The sequence below is a fragment of the Nestor notabilis genome, unplaced genomic scaffold (assembly GCF_000696875.1).
Source record: "Nestor notabilis isolate BGI_N333 unplaced genomic scaffold, ASM69687v1 scaffold5908, whole genome shotgun sequence".
Lineage (NCBI taxonomy): Eukaryota > Metazoa > Chordata > Aves > Psittaciformes > Psittacidae > Nestor > Nestor notabilis.
In genome coordinates, this window is record NW_009938611.1 from 13,659 (window position 1) to 31,284 (window position 17,626).

Below are 17,626 nucleotides of genomic sequence, written 5' to 3' on the forward strand. Positions count from 1 at the left end.
GTAAAAGCTGGTAAGTGTCATGGTAAATGGTGAATAATTTAAGAAAATACTGCTCTGTCCCCTTATGTCTGTGCATTTGTGGTGTTATGTGTTGGGGGTTGTGTATTACATCAGGAAGATATGTTAGGGGTAAATTTTTTGTCTTGGAGGGTTAAAGCTTTAACTTGTCTTTGCTAATGCATGTAAATAGCTTTCTTGTCCACTTAATGAGGAGGCTGGCTTGTTATCCTGTACAATGCAGCTGGGCACCGTTCCAGAAGCATAGGCACTTGGTTTCAAAGACAAAGAAGGCAGCGCAGACGTAGGGAGAAACCTGGAACATTGCGCTGTGGATTTTTTCAGAGCGATGACTCATTTCAGTTCACAAAGGATTCTGGGCAGGGTAGTGAGAAGTCAGGTTGGCTGATCCATTCCTATGACTTCACTTTGCAGAGAGCCAGGCAGAAGAGGAGTGACACTGCAGAATCCTGAGGCACTGCAGTGGAGAGGTGCTTTGCAAAGACTGTGAGTGCCTTCTGAACAGGGGGTGGTGTCAGAACGTGATTCCAGCCATTCCCTGGAAATAGGGCAAAAGGAAAGAGATGTTTTCAAAACACTGTGTGGGAGTTATATTTGTAGTCCCTTTTAGATTCTCTACCTCCACCTCCCCTGTCATTTCTTAACCATTTATTTCTCGTGCTTATGTGAGAACTGTGAAATGTGAAGTAGCATTTGTTTCAGTGGACCTGCATGCATAGATACCGCATTATTTTTTGTTTTCTGGAAGCTCTGATTTCCTGCTTTAAGAGGTGGGTGTTCAGCATATTACTGCCTAAAAGCATGCTTTGTTTTTCTTCTTTCAGGTCCTGTGGCAATGACCTAAGCTGCATTCTGCCAGCTTCCACAGTGATGTAAAGCCCCAGTATGCACATTGTTGTTACATCACAGCTACACTGGATACTGTACTGGAGCATGGAACCAGAACATAGGGGTTCAGGTAAGTCCTGCTTTTTTAACATATTGTGTGCCAGGAATATTGATGCGGACATTTATTAAAAGATGCATTTGAAAAATACTGTTTGAGAAAATACATTCTAAAGCACACAATATATTAAAAAAACACAGTCCCAGCCTCCTCCTTCCCAGGATAAGCAACATCATCAGAATCTCCTCGACTAAATCCTCTGGGGAAGTTCCATGCTCCAGCAGAAACTTTTTATGATCGTAGTTGTAACATGTGCTGGGATATCACTTTGGAGCAGGAGGCAGCTGGCCACAGGACATGAACGAAGAAAAAGAAATTTAAATCACAGAAAATACGCAGGATGAATGCATATAAGACAAGTCTGCTGACTGTGGGCAATTTAACACCTCTTTCTGAAAGTTAGTGCCACGTAGTGAGCCTGGAGATCATGATTTTAGCTGGGTCTGAACTGTTGAAAAGATCAATTTATATGTCTGAAGTTAATAACTGGCAAGGGACTAGAACTTCGCTCAGAGGCAAGTGTTTGTCATATGGCTGGTCATTATTAAGGTTGCTGTGTTTTCTTCAGGCTGGTTAGAATTGAAGTGGTCACATTGCCAGGTCTTGAAGCATTCATGATTTGTGTCTGAAAGGGAAGGTATGTTTTTGTGTTCATGCATTTCAGAAGCGCAGAAAGAGCTTGCTGGCTAGCAAATGTGTTTGTTGAGCCTTTGTTGAAGCTGTTTTTAAATAGAAATAAAGGAACAGAACTTTATTGTATTTTTTCTTATTGTTACCAGTCATCTTGTCTAGTCTAACTGTGTCTAGTAAACACAACTTGCAGCTTTGTTCATAAGATACTCCAGTAAATGCAGTTTAAAAGGAGCATGTCTGAGAACAGTGTAAGCAATGTACATTCTAATTTTATTTCAGATTTTCCCAGTAAAATGTGTTCTTTTCTGTGTTAGTGTTTTAGTGCAGATCCAAGGTATTTCAGAGTAATCTGGGTACTTCAGAAATCTGCATATTCTTCCTGTTCTCTCCTGTCGTCTAATCAGATGGAAACATCTGGCTTAAAATGGCAATTGTGTATCATTGTTGTGAGTTCACATAAGAAAGGGTTTGTTTGCCACATTTATGTTAAGTATTCTGTAGTTAGAGTGACTCAGTCAAGTTGGGGTTTGGGGGAAAAAAGAGTAATGTGCAACCCAGGCTAGACATGTAAATTCTTCAACATCTGTCCCATCTTTAAGTAAATGTGAAAATAGGCTTTTTCTGGAAGAGGTTTTTCAATGGTATTCTTGAAAAAAGTGGTAATATTCTAAGCTGAAGAACCCTCTTTTTACCCATTACTAGTAATTTTGATTTTGTTATCTACCTTTTGTTTGAAAAGGACCTTTCTGTAGTTCTTCCCAGAGTGAAATCATAGGTGAGGGTTGACAAGAACAGACTGTTGGCCAGATTTTTTTTGTAGGGGATTTCTGTGGCAACCACCACTATAATCATGAAGTAACATGAAGTTACTGTACTCTAGTTTGATGTTTTCTGATTAAAAACATGGCTCTGTAAGTGGCAAAAGTGGTGAAGTCAGATTTCCATTTACAAGTGTTTTTTGACTGGATTCTCTCCTGTCCAGTGGGAGGTGGCTGTGCCTGAAGCTCTGTGCAGATGGAGCATGCCTAGCGAACGCTCGTTTTAGAATCTCTGTTGTCCAGTGAGGCTCAACCTCTGGCACATGCATGCACACAGACTGTGACTGTGCAAGCCTCATTTTATGTGGAAACCAGGCTAAAAGTCATGCTTACGGTTTGACTTGATCTGTAGGGGAAAAAAAAGGTTGAAAAGGTGTTGATAGCCTGGATGGGGAGGTGAAACTGGGCTTTAGCTTTCTGCATTTTATGGGATCCAGAGTGTAATCAGAGTATCTCTTCCCTATTTCAAGGAAATAGTGTGTATAAATACTAGTATATTTTGGCTTTGCACTGTAATTTCCTTAATTTTCCTTTACAATGGCTGTATTGAATTGGTTCAATTTATAAGTCAAGAGGTGATTTTTCAAATAATGTTCATGCAGACTTCCTGAGACAGAGTTTGACTTCCAGGTCACTTCCTTGCAGCAGAGGAATCACTAATAAAAATTCTCTCATCAGAATGTAGTTGATAGTTTAATTGCTGGTACATGGTGCAGAATACAGTGTACCTCATTTTCTCCCAAGAAGGTGGTACCCAGATTTTCAGAGAACAGCAACACTAGGTGAACTGACACGGGGAGGGTTCTGGCTGGTATGGGTTCGGGATGTGTGAATTGTCATTCCCTGCTCTGTTACACACCATCACTTTCTCATCTGTGTGTTAAAGATAGTTATGGTTACCCAGTTTTCTGGAATGTTTTGAAATCCACTGCAGAAATGTGCTGTGTAAGAGCTAAGTGTTTATTTTATGTGCTACATAATCTATTGTTCTAAGTAACAGTAATAATTTTTTTCCCCTCAGGGTATCTCTACAAATCCCCAAGGCATAAACGAGGATAAATCCCATTCATTGTCTGTTATATGCTTAGACATTTTTGAAAATGAAGTGCTGCTGAAATCAAGAAGTCTAGAAAACCTTTTTTCTTTTTTTTTTCTTTTTTTTTTTTTTTTTTTAAATAAATAAATTCTTCAGAGAAAGGTTTGGAAAGACACTACAGAAACAGAGCTAAAACTATATATATCATGATCGTACTTAAACAAAACATGCAGTCAGCTGGCAAAAACTGCTTTCTGGGACTCAGTTTTCATTTAATTGGGAACATAAACATATGAAAGTCAAGGATAGTAATTTGATTTCAAACGAAAGCTGCTTGAGACAAGCATCAGTCAGAGCTAACAGAAGCCATATGCTAGATGTTTTGTGTAAGCGATGTGGTCTTCAAAATTTAGAAAAAGCATATTTGATTTTTTTAAGCAGATCTGTCCTAAAGAAGTTGTAGTAAACTTTCTGCTCAACAGGCTAAACAGTATTTATGCGCATAATTGGTGTTAATATTTTAAATCATAGATGCAAGGTATTTTCTGTTGTTGTGCATCGAAGTTTGTGTGCTTAGCTGTAACCACAGAGTGCTTGTAATTTCCCAGAGCCACAGGATAGTTAAGATAAAACTTGGCAAATTAGAGCTTCCCTGAGTGAGGGGGTTCTGGCTCTCTATGAGTAGGTCTGCTGAAAGTTTTACAGATGTCTGCTAGCCTTTTTAAACCAAGAGCCAGTAATTATCTCCAGCAGTCATGGACATCAAGCTGTGGAGGTAATTCTGGCACAACAGTAGTGAAACAAGAGCTCCCTTGTCATGATGAAGAAGGTTGAAAAACACTCAGTGGAAAGGAGTAAAGCTTAACTGGCCATAGTCCCTTACAAACCAGAAAGGCACACTGTCACATAAACCAGCATTTGCTGGCCATTTCTATAGCATTTAAAGTCTTTTAAGTTATGATTTCATGGATTTCACTTGTACTCTAGTCATCTTTATAGTTAATTAAATGAGCTCCCAAATATTCACAAGCAGGATGTAAATTACCCTGGCGTGCTAACTATAGCATGCTTTGCTAGAGAATTTGTTAATATTAAGGAGCTAACACTGAGTTATATGAAGTATAATTAGTATTTTGGTGAAAGCTCTTGGCTTCTTCCTGTTGGCAAGAGCCCACTTTGCAAGGGTCAAATGTGCAGACTGAATGTTTTATGCATACTAACCTAGAAGAGCAATTCCATGCTGGAGCCCTGCTTTGCAAGGAAAGATTGTGCAAACTGCAAGGTTACTGAAATCCAGATAAACTTTATTATTTCTTAGCTTGTACTTAGTCAAGTTCTGACTGGGAGTGATCCCAGAGGTGGATCTCTGCAGGCTCTTGGCAGTCAGGGGCTGACCAGTTAGGTGGGCTGCTCCTTGTGGATGAGTGGAGTAACTGATTCAAGCTCTTGTCCAAGCATCCCCCTGGGGGCAGCTGGGAGGCTGAGAGCAAACCTACATAAATTAGCAGCACTTGCTAGTCTTCATGTATAACCTTCCTTGAGTTCGTTTCCCACTTCAGGAAACTGATTATGGTATTAAAGCCTGTTCCTTACATATTAAATATTATTCTGATTACCTGTAAGTGGATTGGTCTGGAAGAAAAGAGGTCTTCCTCTCCCTCTTCTATCCTGCTGCCTCCATAGGTGGCAGTGTGAGTGCGTGGCTGGGAGTAGTCACAAGGATACTATTGCCACGGTGCTTTAGTTTAAGAAATTGCCAGATCTTCGATGATCCAAGTAAAACAATTCAGGAAGTTACTGCCCTTCACCTGGGTGCTCTTAAAGCTACCCAGGGAGTCTATTTCAGTGTCCAGTGAACCTCATAGGATTAAACCTTAGCTGAGGACAACATACGCCAATCTGTTTGACGTTGCACTGAACTGAACTGAACTTGGTAGTGTTCACAAGGATATCCATGACACAGATAATCTCTGTGTGAAAGACAGTAATTTCTTAAATTGCTTAGCCAAATCTGCATAATTCTTAGGATAATTCTGATGATTCTTAGACGTGAAACTAATCACTAAAAAACTGGATCCCCTACAGAGAGTGCATGGTGACTGTTGACCAAGTTGGTAAATTTACATGTCTGGATGATTACAAAGATTCCTCTGTGACCAAGTTCAAGCTGACAGCAGGTATAATTATGAGTAAATAGTAATATAATAACTATAACGTTCTTTATCCATTCTCAAATGACGAGGAGACAAATGCTGTTTGCTTCCAAGTCCTGTGAAAGCATTAATCTCGCATTTCCCTATGACCTGCCCAAGGTCATCTTGACTGCTGTTGTCTGTAAAGCACATGGCAGGAACTTTTCAGGTGTATATGCATGAAAAATGTCCAGAAAAGATTATATTTTAAGGTCATCATTCTGTTGTCAAACAAGAATTGGGACAATCTGGGGGTGCACTGTTGCAGCTGGAGTAATGCTGCTGTGCTGGGATTGCAGTGTTGATCTGGTCAGGCGTGATTAAGCAGAAGCAATCAGGAGACAGCATACCACAAATGTGTGTTTTAAATCATTGTTGTGTCTTGGGTAATGTGCATCACTGTTGTACAACAGATTGTACAACTGGTATATTGAAAAATATTGCTCATAAGTCTCACTGAAGCAGTTATGCAATTTGCTACTCCCGCCAATATTTTTTTCTTTCCCAAAGAACTGAGTATAATGCAAGATTAACTGCATTTTGATAATCAGTTTTAGAAACTGTCATTCCTTCCTGTTTAGTAGATGTAACAGGAATATATAATTAATAGGGCAAATTAGATCCTCTAAATTATGGGGGGAAGTTTGAATTTGAATTAATTTCTACTGTTTGATTCCTGATTTGATCACAAGGTATTGCACCATGACAGCAGAAATAGGGAGATTTTCCTGAGATTTCAAAGCCATTCAGGTAAAACTTAATCCCTGCCTATCGACTGACCTGTAGTCAGAAAAGGATTCATAGTCAAGCATCCCTTGTTCTGTCTGTTACTCTTTATTATTCCTTTTCCACTGGCAAGAGAAATCTTTTGGCTGCTGCTTCCCCCTATTTGAGATTACTGGGGAATTGTTACCATTTCAAGAAGAGGTACAGAGCAGAATCTAAAGCATTTCTATACTTACATAGAATATGTTAAAATGCACATGTATACGTGTATTTGTGTAGTCATGCTAATATTACCAAATTGTAACTTCTATAAATTAATTTTTAAGATTTTTTAATGGATTAATGAAATCTTTTTAAAGACAACCTGAAAAAGTCACAACAAAGTCATTTTTTCAGGCCATCCTGGAACCAATAAAACTTAATGCATAGTCCATACAAAGACATTTGACATGTAGATCCAGGAGAGGTTTATTTCAGGGTATCAATCTTAAGGTGTTTGATGCTTTCATACCTCTAAAGAGTGTTCTGTGCTTTGTCAAATGCGTGAAAATGTTATTTATTAACCTAGCAACATTTTTTTCTGTTTTTTGTTACTATTAATAAAAAATTCTATGAAGGAGAAATGGTGGGTGATCCATACCACTAGCCTTTGAAAGGGGATTGAAAATCTCCCTGTTTATGTCCAAAGAAATACATGCAATTATTTTGTTTGTGCAGTTACCTAGTAGGATACGCAAGCACAAGGTTTAGCAACTGTAAGTGCTAATTTGTTGACATTTTTTCTGAATCTGTCTATGGCACCCTTTGAGAAACTATGTCTGCATAGTATGTATCTCCCATTTTTCAAAGTTCACTATGTCTAAGTTTTGAAATAAGCTATTGGATGGTTTTCCATAGTAAGAGTTTTGTCTCCAGCTCAATACAAAGACCAGAGAGCTGTGCACATCATCTCCGATTGTACCTCTGCATCCTTGTTCTGTGAGCAGATTTTTAAACAAAACACTTCATTGCACATCTATTATCTTTTTACAGGTGATGTATCACCCATCAGCATGTCTCCCATCAGTCAGTCACAGTTTATTCCGCTTGGGGAAATCCTTTGCCTGGCCATCTCAGCAATGAACTCAGCCCGAAAACAAGTCACGCAAGAAGCACTAATGGAGCACCTAACAACCTGCTTCCCAGGTAACTGGACATCAATAAATCATTGGTCAGATTGGCACATGTCTGTAGAAGGGCAGAATCTCCAATCCCTACCCAAAAGGTTGCTTAAAACAGTGAGTTTTAGTTTTTGATAGCCTGTTTTTCTTCACTCTTCTGGATGGGAATATTAAGTAATCCTGAGATGTTACTCAAAGTAAAAGGAGGCTTTAAGGTTCTAATCTCCTAACCTTTTATTCATTCTTAAATATATGGAGAATTGAGTTCTCTTTTGACAGGGCTGTTCATGTGGAATGCGTTTTGCAGGGTTAACAGCTGACTTTATGTAAACAATAAAGATTACTTAAGGTAATAAACAGCAAACTGTATCAGCTTGGGTTTTTTTCAAACTGGTATCAAAATCAGCTTGTTTATGGTTTTTCTCACAAAATTAATTCTTTATCATCATAGGCAAAAGGGTTTGCGACTTCTATAATAGTTATGGAGAACAAAGCATGTGTCATAGCCAGGGCAAGCTTATTCCGCCTTGTGGCTTTCAGGCCAATTGTAAGCGAACTCGTAATCACTCTGTTGACATCATTCAACCAGTTCAAGTGTCGTTGTCCAGTCTCCATAGAGATAACCTCATGGTGGGGGTCTTTGTGTAGAGCCTTCTCTCTTAAAGAACAAGTTTCCCACATACTGTATCTCTTCCTCCACCTAGGACAGGCTCTTGGAACTGGTGGGGTAAGTAACAGAGTCCAATGATGATGACATGCCTGCTTCAGGGAGAGGTTATGTTTAAACTGAAAGGAGATTGCCAGCCTGATTTCCAGGGCTTTTCAGAGCCTTCTTGAACACAGTTTTGGCTTTTGCTTCTGTACTGCCCTTGCTTGAAAAATCTTTAAATCTTTTTTTTTCTTTTTTTTTTTTTTTTTTTAACGTGACAACTGTCTCCATGACTCAAAGGTTTGCAGAGCCATACATACACTTGCTGTGTTCAGAAATGCTGGTATACTGTTCAGAAGATACTCTTGTCAGCATTTGATAATATTAATTAAATGGTAGATGAAAATGGCTTGGATTAAAGATACTGTAGCATCAAAAAAAAGGCAACCTATATTAAGAATGTACTGCTGAATGTGCCACTTCCGTACTGCAGTCTGTATCTGGAGTTGGTGAATCATGCAAAATGCATCTTGTAGAGATATCTAAAAGGGTGGTGTAAAAGCATTGAGCAGAGGTTTACTGCTCTGGAAAGCACAAGTCTTTCACTGTGCTTTTTATGATCCTGGGCAAGATGTTTAACTGTTCTGTGCCTGAGTTTGCAGTTCTCTGAACTAGCTGAGAAACTTCACTATTGTACCTCTTTTATGGCTGTAAAAAGCAGCTAATTAAAATGCTTCAATAGGAAAACTACTGGTGCATCTGCCTCATCGAGGCAGCCTAACCATAGCCATGTTTTGATGTCTTGAATTTTTTTGCCTACATTTTGGAGCAAGAGTTACTTAAAGCCTTGAAGGTTACATGGCTTTTGCTGTAACTGGTACTAAATTCTGAGATTTTAAAATCTAATGCTGGATTGAGAACTGTGTTTATTCCAAACAGTTCTGTCTGACATTTAATAATTGCACTTTGGAAAAATTTACTGCGAGTATGTTTTGTAAATACTGGCTTTCTGTCCCAGTTTGGGGGTTTGTTTATCACGGATTTTTTGAGTATGCTTAGCTGATTAGAAAATAGGGGTAAAAGTTGTAAGGGGTAGGATGCAAAGAAAGCGAATTCCAGCTTAATTAATATTGATGATTTTTTTTTCCAAGTCATGTTTTCTATATAGCTGTGTACTAGAAGAGTTCCATAGACTGCAAGTATTTTTCCAGTGATTCTATCAGTATTTTTATATAAACATTATTGTATGGTAGAAATGATAATTTATTGGGGCATCCCTTGGGTTTCCAGGGAGTATGACTTGGTGTGTTGTGCTATGCTTGCTAGACAGGACCATACATCGAAGATAATTCAACAGGCTGGATTATTTTGCAGACTCTGCTCAGAAGCAGCCTGAGGCAAGTTAGCACACAGTCTCTTGCTGCCTCTTTATTTTCCACTAGCCATGAACATGTGCATCTCTCAAGTCTGAGATTAAAAAAAGGAGAGCCTTGTTTTTCTACCTCACTTCCCAAAATGTAAAGAAAATTATTTGGAAAAAAAAGCTAAGCCCACCTTTGTTTTCCAGTTCTTTCCCATCTAGAAAAACGCCTTTCTCTCCCAGCCCTGACATGTTTAACACAGCAAACATACATGCTCTCTCAGCGTAGGAGCATTGTCCAAAAATTTTGTCCTTTCCAATAAGCAGCAGAACCTCTTCTTGTGATGATATTTTTCACTTTTCTGTCCAGACTCTCTCAAAAATCAGCTGTGGCTTTTTGAGCTCTTGTATTCACTGTGGCTATTTTAAAGTATCTGATGTTCTTCCATATTCTGATAGTTTATTTCTCCTAGTTAGGTGCTGATGCTCTGAGAGTGTTACCATTGTAAATGTGTATGTCATTGTCACGTAACCTCTCTGTAGCTCACCCTGTAGCAGCACTTGTCTGCCTGTGTTGTTTGTGTTTTAGTGAACAGATGCTTCACTGTGTTTCATGGAGTGTATAAATTTCCTAAGACTCCAGATGCTATTCTCGAACTGCCTAAGAATAATAAACCTTTTTCCTCAGTGCAGGATCTTAGACTTGCAGTCTAGCCCTCTAGTTTGCTGAGCGATTGTGCAGGCATATCTGGGCCATGGCTCTGTCTGAAATAAGGTATGCTAATTATTTATAACATCACATAGCAACCACTCCACATCCTTAACTAGTATTTCATGAGCCAATCAGAGTATTTCTTTTATCCCTTGTTAAGCCTTAGCATCAGCTCAGGCAAAAATCATTTTAGCAGAGTTAACACCATTTAAATACTACTTCAGATGTATTTTTCATGAATTTATTTATTGAAAAAGTTTGTAATGATAATGCACATCTTATTTGTGGCTTTTGTTATTTGTCAGGTTTTTAGAAAAGCAAGAGGGCTCCTGCTGCATGTGCTTCCATTACTCTAACTTAGAAATAAACAATGAGATGTTTGTACAGCCCTACTTTATAATTTATTGACCATGGTTAAATCCCTTACATTAAATGTGAATCTTTGAAATCCAGTATAAGAAGCTAAGAATGTAACCTCTGTTCCTGTGTTTGGCAGCCAGACCCTCTTATGTGTATGAATCTGGCTGAAGAAAGCATCAAGCCTTAGCCTATGCTGCCTTTAGTAAGGATTTTTTTTTCCCCCCATTTTTTTTCCCCTCCAATTTTGACCATGTGCTACTTAAAATAATTTTAAGGTGTTCAAAATTCCAGTGTAGAAAATGAATATGTATTGCATTAGGCTGCTTTTGAAGCAAACTGTTTTCTGAAAGCTGGCAAATTCCTCTGACATTCACCTTTGTAACTGTTCACCTTTGTAACTGTTCACTCTTTAAATACATGAAATGTATATGTAGCACTTAAACTAAGTGTTTTACATTAACTGAGTTCACTCTAGGTCAGTGTTCTTTGTGAGCAGCAAACAAGACATAATCTTCTGTCTGGAAGCTCAGTGGATGGCATAGTAGACTCTCTTGAGATGCAGAAAATGTACATGTCTGATGATTCAGTGTCCAGACAGTTTCTGCTTTTGAATTATTAAACCACTACATAATCTTAAATAACACGACTGCTGTCATGAAGTATTTTATATGCTAGAGTCTCTAAACTCCTGGGTTTTTTCCTCTTGACCCTATTTAATGGAGAAAGGGAGACCATAAGGAGACTTTTGACTGCAGTGTGATAGGTTACTTATAGACATTATGTGGGCAGGTTGCTGTAAAGAGAAAAGTCTTGAGAAAGCCAGGAAATCTGTATTTAAAATAGGAACAGTGGGAGCCGCAGTAGTGTCATTGCTCCTGTCCACCATGGAGGAAAGCCTAATTTGAGTTAGGGCCTAGCATTAGCGGCAGTGCTGAGCACCAACATTTGCATCTGCCATCATCACTGCTGGCTTAGTGAACCATAGGGATGTACTGTATGCTGGGAGCGATAAAAGTGATAGTCCCCAGCTCCAAAGAGAAGACTGACACGATTAACTTCACAGCATCATTGACTGCCCAGGCACAGTCTTTTTTTTTTTTATTGGTGTTTATCTGCACATTCTCTATTCTCAGGACTTAGTCCTGTAACTATTGCACATCCAGTGCTTAGAGACTCATTTACCCAACACACTGTAGTCATTATGGTTTACTGGGTGGAAGGTACATATTACTATTTTTACCAGGTATTTGCAGTGCATTTTTGCCTAAGCTAGTGTAAAACATCAGAAGATCCATTTAAATCTCTTTCTCTAACTTTTCTGTAAACTCCCGGAGAATGTTTTCCTCTCTCTTATTTTTGTTCCAGTGTTTTTGGAACAGTAAGTTAAGAAAAGTTTTTAAGTAAAATAAGGATGAAGAACCAAGTTCTCACAGTCAAAGGTAGGTATGTGTTGAGGTATTGATGTGTAAGCTGCTGGAAAACGCAATGGATCAGTCAGGTTGTCTTTGTAGAGGCAGGAAGAGAGATCGGCTGCTGCACAGCAAGTGCATCTCAGTTGGACTTGGATTTGACCCTGCAGTGCGTTTTCAGCACAGTAACAAGAAACACATGAGTTTGAGCTCAGGATCATCCACTTGTGGGTGATGTAAAGCATAATGTAAAAGGGGTAGTGTTACCCAAGCAGACATAGCAGCTCTACCCAGGACAGAAGAGGTTAGATGATGACTGCTGGTTGTTATGGGAATTGAAACAGCTCTTTGTGTCCTGTGCTTTTCTGAAAGCTCGTGTGGAGGACAGCCTGCTCACCAATTGCCACTGCCTCACAGTCCAGAGGAAACTCAGCATATGGTTTACTTCAGTGTAGAGAGAGTCAGGACTCTGGACTAAGGAGGAGTAGTCCTTTTTTCCCCAGCCCTCCAGATTCCAGCTTTTCCCATCTGTTGCTATTTCTGGCATGTTTGCTCATCCAACAGTTTTGTGAATCTTTGTTATTTTTTCTAGGATTATCACATAAATTGTGGACACCACATGAAAACGGGAAAAAATGCACGTTCCTGATTCTCCATTTCATTTGTATATTCCTTCCAATTTTCAGTCTCAGTTATTCTCTCAAATTATATCCTTTCTTTACTTCTTCTACTTCCTGTGTCTGGATCAGCTCCAGCCTTTCAGCTCTGTGGACTGTGCATGAAATATATTTACTGCCCCTATGTACTTCTCACTGGCACCTTTTGTATTGTAACTGCTATCATCTCATGTGTCCATGCTAGTCCTAACACTTTGCTGTTTCCATTGTAAGATTTTTAGTTACAGATGTTACTGGTTGTAAGCATTATGGTCATGTCTCTAAATTCAAACAACATTCAAACTAGACATAAGAATACTTATTATGTTGCCTGCAACCCAGTAGCAATGAAGAGGTTGAGTTAAGGAATCAGTACAACTTTTCTGTTTCTTGTCACTAATCTTTTGATGGGGTGTTGGTCACAATGCCAGAGCCCTTGCTGTCACCCTCATGCTTGCTAACACAGGGAGATCAGTGAGCTTGCAGGCTCCAACCTTTGACAGGTGGGAGAAGAGTTGATGAGTAGACACTATGTGCTACTGAAGATACTCTGTTTGTGGCAGGTACACCTGCTTCAGAGTTTTCCATGAAGTATTTTTGTAAAAAGCATATGCTTCGTTGACATGTTTTTGCATGTGTGATTCCATGGAATTTCTGTCCTTTAGGATAGTCAGAGTTTGATTTGAAAAGGCCCTGACCAACCGGGTCTGAGTTGGTCTCCTTATGAGTAGGGGTGTTGACCAGATGACTTCATGAGGTCCCTTCCAATCTACTTTAGGTGGGTTGTTTTGTTTTTTTTTTTTAGATTAGTTTTGTTGAAAGGAAAACTAAGACCCACAGTAAATAATATTTACTTTTTACTTTAAAATAGACCATCCAAACTCCTAGAAAAAAATTCTCTGCTTCTAAGAATGTAAACCAGGTCAGTACCCAGCATTCAGTAAAATTCAAATGCATTTGAGTGCAATGAAATGTATTGATTGAAGATAGCATTTTTCACTGAAAATTTTGAAGGATTTTTATTTTTCATTCAGCATAAACAGATTTTTTATTTATTTTTTTTTAACTAGCTTGTGAACTAAATCTCTTGTTTCCTCAACCCTAGATGGAACCTATTCTTACGCACAGCAAGCTGACTTGGTATTTTATCTAACAGAGTATTGAAGATTTGGTCCTGCACCTCTGAACCCAGCAGGAGTACTGATGTTGGGAAGGACCAGGCTCACAATGCCAAATCTACCATGTAGCTGATGTGGCATTGATGCAGAGTTGTCATACTTGTCCCTCTCTCAGTATGTGATACATGCACTTAGGGAGTGTCCCTCACATCTCACATGAAAGGCAGGTAACTCTGAGAAGCAAAGTTTCGGTAGCTAAACCTGTAACTTCCTTCATAGTGGAAAAGTCTGTTTGGGTAAGATAAGCTGTATCTCTTAGGATGTGTCTGTTTTTTGAGCAGCTGATATAGGTGAAACATGAGCAAATCTGTCCAATCAGGTTTGTGATAAAGGGGCAGATTAGGGGAATGTTTTTTTAATGTGTAGTATTCTTCTGTGGAAAAACAGTTTAGGCATCCCAAGTAACAGCCACTGTTATATACATGACTGGGCATTATAATAAATAGTTCTGGTGAACTGGGATATAAATACTTAGTTGGAAGAAGAAGAAGAAAAGTGGCATGTTTCCCCTGACACCCCTTGGCTTCCAGTAATTCCATCTTGTAGCTTAAGGTCACCGCAGAATGGAAGTGACTAGAAGTTCTCTCTCTTCTCTTTCTCTCTCTTTTTCTTTTTAACACTCCATTAATGGCCTCCTTTCTATTTAATTAATAATTGATATGTGTGAAGTGTAGGAGATAAATGGAAAAACAGACAAGAGAATGCCTAACAAAGTGCTTTACTGGAGTTGTTTGTTCAGCATATTCCGGCTTGCACATTGGGAAAACAGCTTTTTGCTGGGGAGGGAGGAGCCAGAGAGTCCTCCTGCGTGGTTTTATGTACTCCCTGATATGTGTTTACTGTCATTTCTAGGAGTTCCAACACCCAGTCCAGAAATCCTTCGACATACCTTGAATATGCTTGTACGGGAGAGGAAAATATACCCAACTCCAGATGGCTATTTCATTGTAACCCCACAGACTTACTTTATAACACCATCTCTCATACGAACTAACAGTAAATGGTACCATTTGGACGAGAGGATACCTGACAGGTCTCAATGTACCTCTCCACAACAAGGAACTATAACTCCCTCCACCTCGGGATGCGTCAGGGACCGAACACTACCCAAAAACCACTGCGACTCCTGCCATTGTTGCAGAGAAGACATGCACAGCATGCATGCATCTACCCTACAGAGGAAATCAGCAAAAGACTGTAAAGACTCGTACTGTCCTCCTTCGTTATGTCAAGTCCCACCTACTGAGAAAAGTAAAAGTACTGTCAATTTTTCTTATAAAGCAGAGACACTCACAAAGCCTAAGGATGCAGAAAAGCAGTCTAAGAAATTCGGACTCAAATTATTCCGATTAAGTTTTAAGAAGGACAAGACAAAACAGTTGGCAAATTTCTCTGCCCAGTTTCCTCCGGAGGAGTGGCCGCTAAGGGACGAGGACACTCCTACCACTATACCTAGAGAGGTAGAAATGGAGATTATCAGGCGCATTAACCCAGACTTGACTGTGGAAAATGTCATGAGGCACACTGCACTAATGAAGAAACTTGAAGAAGAAAAAGCTCAACGAAGCAAAGCAGGATCTTCAGCTCACCACAGTGGACGAAGTAAAAAGAGCAGGAATCACAGAAAGTCTCATGGGAAATCGAGGTCACACAGCAAGACTCGGGTGTCCAAAGGAGACCCATCAGATGGCTCTCATTTGGATATACCTGCTGAAAGGGAATATGAGTTCTTTGATCCCTTGACTCGATCCCCACGGGAAGGTTGTTTTATAATAGAGCACAAGGGAGATAATTTCATAATGCACAGCAATCCTAACATGATTGAATCTCACTTTCCCATGACACCAGAGTGGGACGTGTCTGGTGAGCTGGCCAAAAGAAGAACTGAAATGCCTTTCCCTGAACCTTCCAGGGGAAGCTCCCACTCTAAGGTCCATCGGAGCCACAGCCATACACAGGATAGAAGATCAAGGAATGAGCGGTCCAGTAAGGCTAAAGAAAGGTCTAGATCCATGGATAACTCCAAGGGACCTCTGGGCTCAGCTACTTTAGGCACGCCTGAAGATATGGGTGAAGGCTGTAGCCCAGATGACCAAACAACTAGCCAAACTTATATCGATGATAGTACCTTAAGGCCATCTCAGTCGCTCAGTCATCAAAGGGCTCTGATTTCATCTGCAAGCTACAAAGAGACTTGCATCCCTGAAAAAGCTAGTGGCAGTGTAGAAACCCCCAGTTCTTGTAGCCTACTGGAACAAAGCAAGCCTACAGAGAGTTTGCCATCATACAGCGAGCTCAACTCCTGCACAACAAAATCTGCAGTCGATGACTATTTTCAGTGCAACACATCCAGTGAGACTGTGCTTACCGCTCCATCACCACTGGGAAAGAATAAAGAGGATCATGATACGCTAACAGGGACAGATGGGCTCAAAAAAATGACTCCCATAGAAAGACAATCTCAGCATATTGCTAGGGAGCCTGGGGTGCACAAAGAGGAGTCCCCAAAGGGCCCAAGCAGTGGTTCAGCGGTTGCTGGCCAAACTCCAGAGGTGATCGCAAATGGGCGGCTTGTTCAGCATCACAGCGCTGAATCAAGCAGCCTTGATAAAAGGAAAGAAATATTTAGCAAGGATACACTCTTTAAACCTCTGCACAACTCTCTTTCGGTGAATAGTTACCATAAGTCTAGCACACCCCTGCTAAAGCCCCATCAAAAGACCCCCTCTGACACATTGCCAGTCAGATGTGAGAAACTTGAACAAGCGATAGTAACCTCAGTCACACAAGTCATGCCCGTTTCACAGAGACAGCAAGAGACAACTGGAAACCAAGAGGCCTCCTTCGACTACTACAATGTATCTGATGATGACGACTCAGAGGAAGGAACCAACAAAAATGCCGAGGAAGAAAAGAACAGGGATGATGTTGGTACAATGCAGTGGCTCCTAGAGAGAGAAAAAGAGAGGGATTTGCAGCGGAAGTTTGAGAAGAATCTTACTCTTCTCACCCCAAAGGAAACAGACAATAGCAACAACCAGAGAGCCACGCACTCAGCCCGCCTGGACAGCATGGACAGCAGCAGCATTACTGTGGACAGCGGGTTCAACTCTCCACGGTAGGACTGTCACATTCATTGCAGCTTTGCAGACCAGAAAGTTCCATTTATAAGTATATGTGTGTGTGATACTGGTGACAGAACGTAGGGCCATATTAAAACATGTCACATGTTTTCAGACAGTGTTTTCTACAGTTCTGGAATCTGCTATTCAGATGTGTGGGTTTCCCATCATACCGTAAGCAGCCAATAACCATTGCGGCACTGACTCTGTATTAGTTTGGTTTCTGTTTGCTGAAAACTCCCTTGCATCTCTTTTTTTCTCTGTATTGAACTGGTGTTTGTATTTAGAATAGATGAGATGAGCTCCTGCATACTCCCCCCTTCCCTTTTCCTCTAAGATACTATCAAGACTAATCGGAGGACTAGATATGACTAGGCGGCATAATCTTTGGCTCAGACAAAAAAAAATCCAAAACCCCACCAACCAACCAACCAAAACAAAAGCCATGATGATTGTTTTGGGTTTGGGCATTTTGTTTCTTTTCTGAAAATTTTTGGAAGTGTCTCTGTCACCATTCCAAACTGTTGAGACTGGAAAAGCCACTCTCCCCACAGGGCTGAAAGTGCTCGGGATATTTGAACTTCAGAAGTGGCCCAGCACTGCATCAGCAGAGAGGGGGATGCTCTGCCTCTAAGATACTTGGGGACAGGG

The 17,626-nt window shown here is 40.1% G+C and overlaps 1 protein-coding gene across 1 annotated transcript in view; it reads left to right on the top strand.

The window, feature by feature from the left end:
- Positions 1 to 477: 477 nt before the first annotated feature.
- Positions 478 to 17,626, top strand: part of STOX2 (storkhead box 2) — a 21,345-nt gene continuing 4,196 nt past the window's right edge. The window contains exons 1-4 of the mRNA XM_010019410.1: positions 478 to 504; positions 843 to 976; positions 7,402 to 7,554; positions 14,706 to 16,971. Coding sequence (XP_010017712.1) covers positions 904 to 976; positions 7,402 to 7,554; positions 14,706 to 16,971 — 2,492 coding nt within the window. The 5' untranslated portion in view covers positions 478 to 504; positions 843 to 903. The remainder of the gene's footprint in view (positions 505 to 842; positions 977 to 7,401; positions 7,555 to 14,705; positions 16,972 to 17,626) is intronic.